General features: G+C 46.1%; 1 protein-coding gene across 2 annotated transcripts; it reads right to left on the bottom strand.

The window, feature by feature from the left end:
• Positions 1-242: 242 nt before the first annotated feature.
• Positions 243-5,574, bottom strand: LOC131885078 (oligodendrocyte transcription factor 3-like). 2 transcript variants are annotated; one of them, XM_059233010.1, is made up of 2 exons: positions 5,446-5,574; positions 243-1,916 (listed from the first exon to the last, which is right to left on the bottom strand). In XM_059233010.1, exon 2 carries the CDS (start codon positions 1,775-1,777, stop codon positions 500-502), a length of 1,278 nt encoding a protein of 425 aa, XP_059088993.1. In that variant the 5' UTR covers positions 1,778-1,916; positions 5,446-5,574; the 3' UTR covers positions 243-499. The 2 variants fall into 2 exon arrangements, with proteins under 2 accessions (XP_059088993.1, XP_059088992.1); XM_059233009.1 differs by lacking the exon at positions 5,446-5,574 and adding an exon at positions 2,845-3,086.
• Between the last annotated feature and the right edge of the window lie 404 nt (positions 5,575-5,978).

Genomic DNA, 5,978 nt, shown 5'->3' with positions numbered 1-5,978 from the left:
CTAGAGACCCCACGCATTGACGTCGAGCAACGAGGGGAGCTTTCGACACGATCCACAGCCAAAGATATACAGAACGAAAAGACGATAATTAATGAGAGATGTCGGGTTTTGTGTGGTAGATACGAGCATGACTCTTACGAGCCATGTACTAGTTGTAACATAACAGATCCAACAACAACGACGACGACGACAACAACAACAACAACGACGGTACCAACAATAATACGTAGTCCTGGCGAGGGAAGAAAGAAAGAGACCCAACGAGATGGAGATGGTGGTGATGCTGGGGGACGTCGGGGCATCCATTTCTTTATTGCAGACATTTATTTCTTTTCCTCTTTCTTTGCTTGACAATATGACATCATAAACATTTTAATAAGGAGGGGGGGAAGGTGAGGGACAGAATGTCAAAAGGGGAAACTTTGCGGTGAGATCCATGGTGTTCAGTGGTGAGCAGCAGGTAAGACGACGACATTCAAATGAGACGTACATTTTACATTCATTGCTGACCAGTGGCCGGGGTCTCGTTGGAGGACTCCGTAGTGACTAGATTCGTGGCTTTGACTGGTGAAGCTTGGGGAGGAGAACAGGGACCCGGAGAAGATCCTTTGGGAGGGGGAGTCCCACGACTAGCTTGAGACGAAGAAATTGGAGGACTAGGTAGACTGTCCATCGAGTCTTGCATGGACAGATCTGGTCGCAGATCCCTGTCCATGTTCAAGTTGAGCAAGGCATTCCGAGATTGTTGGCCTAAAAGCGCAGCCGCATTAGGTAGAGAGATCCCAGCCGCCTGACATAAGTAGGCCACCAATCGACGCAATTCCTCCAAAGCATTGGTTTGCATGAGTATGTAGTTCTTGGCCAGGAGAAGTGTTGCAATTTTCGAGAGTTTTCGTACTGACGGCGAATGAGCGTACGGGATGCAATGGCGAAGATCGTCCAATGCATCGTTGAGATCGTGCATTCGTCTCCGCTCTCTGGCATTGATGCTCAATCGCGCCAATTTTGAATTCCGATTCTTCTTCGACGGCTTTAGGGGTCCCACTTGTGAGGCTCCAGGCAGTTGCGAATCCGTCGGGAGGTGGTGGTGGTGCGTGGTGTTGCCAAGATTGTTGGCATCTTTACGAGAGCTCAAGCTAAATCGGTTGGAAAGATGGGGTCGGTTCTCCACGTCCCGGTCCTCTTCCTCGGATTTAGTGGTCATGCCTTCATCGCTGCCATTCTCAGAGAGCTTCTCCGAGGCTGAAGCCTCGGGTGAGCTGGCATTATGTCGTTGGTGGGCATGGTGTGGATGGTAATGAAAGAATGCCGAAGTGCCCGATGACGGCGAGGACGACACCGTGGGCGATGTCAGACTGGCGATCGAATACTTTGTCATGCCATTTGGTTTGCTCACAGATTGCGAGCTGAAGGATATCGACGTTGATTTGATTAAGGATTGCTCCGAGGTGCCAGCGGACAACGAAGAGAGGGAAGCAATCGACGGATGGTGAGATGTGGGTGGAGGTGGTGGTGGTGGTGGAGGAGGAATGGGGTGAGGATAAGGAGAGGCTCTCGGCTTCATGAGAGCGGCTGTCAAAGAGTTCGGGAGCGAAGAAGCGTGGGCTGCGGCCAGAAGGTAAGGAGAGGGTAGAGGAAACCCATGGAAGGGTGAGGGTGGTGGTGGTGGCTCTTGTCCCGGCGAATGCAATGAAGAAGGAGCTGGAGGATGAAAAGACGACAAATGGGATGAGAGCCCCGAGGCCGCCGCGGAATGGAACAGAGAAGGTTCCATCATGGGGATGATCAAGTTCCTATCAAGAGCAATTATTGTCTTGGTCTTCCAGTCGTGCCCGTGGGGAGAATTGCAAAGTGGTGTCTGTCCTCTTGTCCTCTCTCGGAAGACTTTTTTTTTGCTCGAGCAGACGGCTCTCTGACTGGAATGAGAAGAACAAGAAAGCTCTGATATTGGATGTCATAATCAATCATTGTCAGTCCCTTTCTCTTTTTCGAGAGAGGGAAAAAACTGTTAGTGTTGAATTTGGAGTGCCAACAAAAGGAACCGAGAGCTCGTTGGACACACCTACTGCCATTGTGGTTGAAATGCGGTTGTGAATAGCAATTCTCATATAGAGTGTACTCGACTCTCCATAGAGAGAGCCTCGAATCTTTGTGAGTTATTCCGACACTTTCAAATACCATCCCCAATCAATTAGAGGAAATGGAATCATTTTTGAGCGTCCTCAAAGCCCCGTCACCACTCTAAACTAGAACTGATGATTAAATGTTCCTCCACACTATGAACTAGGCTCCTACCGAGGGCTGGGACGTGTGTTTCAATCGCTTTTGAGATTGTGATATTGGTGCTATATGGCGTTGGCCACCCAAAAGGAAACTCTCGCAAGCGATCGAGAGAGAACAAAATCATGTCTAGGTAGTAGCAGTACACGCTGAGTACACGTATGAGTGTACATGACTCCCTCCCTCTTCTTCTTCTTCTTTTTCTTGTTTCTCTTCCTCATTCTCCCTTCCCTCCCTTCTTTCCCTCTTTGGTGGGATGGTTTGGTATAATGTGTGGTGCTTCCCTTGACAAGTCAATTAGATTGGTTCCGCTTTGTTATGCCCGTTCACTGACTGCAAATATCGACTAAGTTGTCGTGGTTCTCGGGTTCGCTCATAAGAGCCCAAGATTTTTTTCCGTCACTCTGATGACTCTTCAAAGATCCCCCGGGCCAGATGTTAGCACTATTTGTTTTCTGTTATCCATGGCTCATAAGTTTCAAAAGCGTTGATGAAAGGGCCATATTGCCGAGGTGTTCTTCCCCCCTTGAAGTGAAAGCACACACGGATTAACTGTTATTTTACCTCTGGACCGCAATTCTGTTTGCTCGGAATGACCACCACCAGGATCCAATCCAAGGAGCTTGTTTACTAGATATTGAGTGAGTGGTTGGAGGGGAACTGATTTGTTTTGGCAAAAGCAGATCTAGATATGATGAACGAGGTGACGCGGACAAGCCCGCAAAACCATACCCTTTACACATATTACCCAGTCATGGGCAAAGGGACCACACGCACCCCAACCAACTCAAGCATCTTGCCCGATGGATGGAAAGCCACTTTCTTGGCACTAACTTCCAAGACGGACGACGAGGCCAGACGAAGCCAGCCGCACAGATTTGATGGCTACCCCCCATACCATCCAGTTGGTGGTCCTGAGCCCAGAAGGTGGGCCTGCCAATGACTTCCATGTTGCTGGTTTCAGACGGTTGCTTGCGTTACGTTAGTTAGCTCCTTGGATCCTCACAAGCTGGTGGGTGTCTTGGGACCGGATGGAGGCCTTCGGCTCCCTTTCCTTGAGTTCCACAGAACCCCCTCCCCCCAAGAGCCCATAAGTTCTCTCTTTTCCCCCTAGCTAGGACGAACTCCACGACAAAGTCCGTCGCCGTCAAGCCGCAATCTTTCTTCGCAGGAACTCCAATGGCGCCCTCTTCAAGCACTCCTCTTCCTTTTCCAAGCCACATTAAGACGTCTTTTTCTCTCTACTCTCTCTCTCTCCGTCGATGGACCAATCATAGAGCTGGAGAAGAGATTTGGGGGCGGAGGTTAAGAACCAGGTTTGAAGAGGGGTGGAAGGCAAGATGGGTGGAAGAAAAGACCATCATTATCAGCCGTCCTTCGCAGCTCAGAGAGCAGAACCAAATGCCAGCTGCTGGCCTTCGCCACCATTACGTACAATACACACGCGCGCCACCCAACAGACTTGGTCTGAGGCGCTTGAAATCAAGCTGGCCTTAAGGTTGGGTTCCAGAGTCTCAATAGGAGATTCATTACCATATTGAGACCACTGGGCTTTTTCCGGTTTTGATAGGCTTTGTGTGGAGGGTCCAACAAAACCAAGAAAGCCTATCGCCGAGGACGACTCCCAACAAGCTTTAAGTAAATGCAGAATGGCCTCTTGAGAACTTGCTCCAAGCAGATAGGGTCTTAAGGAAGGAAGTGAAAGCCCTTAAAGATGGTCGGATGGTCGGAGAAGACTGGGACCGTTCATTGAAACCGCATTGCCGTCAGGAAAACAACCAACCTTTAAGTCATTCAGTATTAAAGCATGGGATGTTGGAAAACGAAATAGATATTGGTGTTGAAGCTTTATTTAAGTTTTAAAAATTTACGCTTTAACTTTTGTATTTCAAGTTTACTTTGGGAGGGGGGGGGGACAAATCTCTTTCGAAAATTTCAACGGTCATTTGTATATTAGAAATTTGCCTTGATTGGGTCTTCCAATGGTCCATAATATGCAAGCGTTGAACAACAATAAGGGCCATGGGGTCTTTCAAAGACAATAGGTCTTTTTCAGCCTTCAACATGTTCTTCGAACATACGTCGTACCATTTGAACCCTTGACTTCAAATTACTTTTGTTGTAGCGATTACATGGGTTGAAAGGATGAAAAGAACAAGATCATAATGATACGTGTAAGCTTTTCCAGTTTCTTCATAAATTGAGAGATTTTATTTAAGCTTATTTCCAGAATAGGTCCCTTGTTCCCTGAGGGATGTCTCCGAGGTCAAAGAACCCAGTGAAAACCATAGTATAAATTTGCTAATCCTATAATCCAAAATTGGAAGAAAAGGTAAGGTAAGGTAAGCCTGTATGCTAATCCATGAAATTAGTCATGAAATTCGTTTAACACTCAAGTAATTTTATTGATATAACCCATGAAGCCGGTGGGGAAAACTTATACTGATACGTAACTCGTCAAAACAACTCTTACACTCAATTGTGTCAAAAATCGAGCGAATGTATGCTAAGATGAAACTGTGGATTTCAATTGAAAATAAGGTCTCAAGCACATTGGTGGTGGTTCGAAAGAAACACAATAACAAACCATGCAAATTGTTCTGATATGAGAAGATTGACTCGCAAATTTTTAAGAAACTAACAAAAATCTGTGTGTGCGAGGAGGGACTACTTCTTCCGAAAGTTGGGTTTTTGTTCGAACCTCACCATTTCACTTTGATTTAGGAACAGGTAGTGCTTGCGGGAAAAGACCCTAGAGCTCTCACATGAACAACACGATGCTCAGTAACTTCCAGTTAATAAACAAGTTAAGGGTTAAATTTACTTGGACTTTGATATGTCCAGTAATCTCAAGGCAGGGAGATGTTGCTCAACGAACAATGACTACAGAAAACTGTATTTAGTTCGTACCTCGATAATTAAGATGTTAACATGATGTTTGGGTAAAATATGATTGAAGAAAGCTTTACATCCACAGGGAATGGATTTCGACTACTTCCTTTCATACGGTAATAAAAATATGAATGAATTACAAACTACCAATTTGTCCTCAAAGTGGACCAATGGGTTGAAGCTTTCAAGAAAATCAAACTTAAAAAGAAGCATACGTCTTTCCTAAAAATGCCTTTGCCACTCAATCAACGCATTAAAAACAGCCAGTCTCACCTGTTGAATAAGTGATATCCACTTCACTTTGTTGACATAGCGTGATACTATATGTAAACTGTCAGCAACACAAGTTGGTCCTCATCAAACGAGATCCACTCTCAATACAATGATCCCTTTCACCGAACTGTGCGCTCGAAAGTTTTTTCTCCGCTCTTTCCCTTGTTTTCCCCCGTGCGGTCCTTTTCCCTGTGCTCGTTCGCTTAACGGGATTTTCCCTCTCGAAAGCCCGGGCAAATCCCACACGCATCGCCACCCTCGAAGGTCAAAATGACCCATGGGCTTACGTTTACAGCATCATCTAACGAATGCAATACCTAGTTGTTGTTAGTGGGCTGTGGAGTAATATTTTGAGTATTTTAAGGCTTTTCCAGGTTTGAGGGATATTTACCGTAGAATGAGTGTTTTTAGTTGCACACGTATATGCCAGATGGACATAGTTTGGCGAGGGTCTGACGCATGTGTTTGATATGAATATGAGGACATTGAATATCTAACGGGGTCTCGGTAATCTCCCTCCATTATTCGGATTG

Source organism: Tigriopus californicus, chromosome 8 (assembly GCF_007210705.1).
Source record: "Tigriopus californicus strain San Diego chromosome 8, Tcal_SD_v2.1, whole genome shotgun sequence".
NCBI classification, from domain to species: Eukaryota; Metazoa; Arthropoda; class Copepoda; order Harpacticoida; family Harpacticidae; genus Tigriopus; species Tigriopus californicus.
Note: the sequence above shows the minus strand (reverse complement) of the source record. Positions and strands in the feature narration are given on the sequence as shown.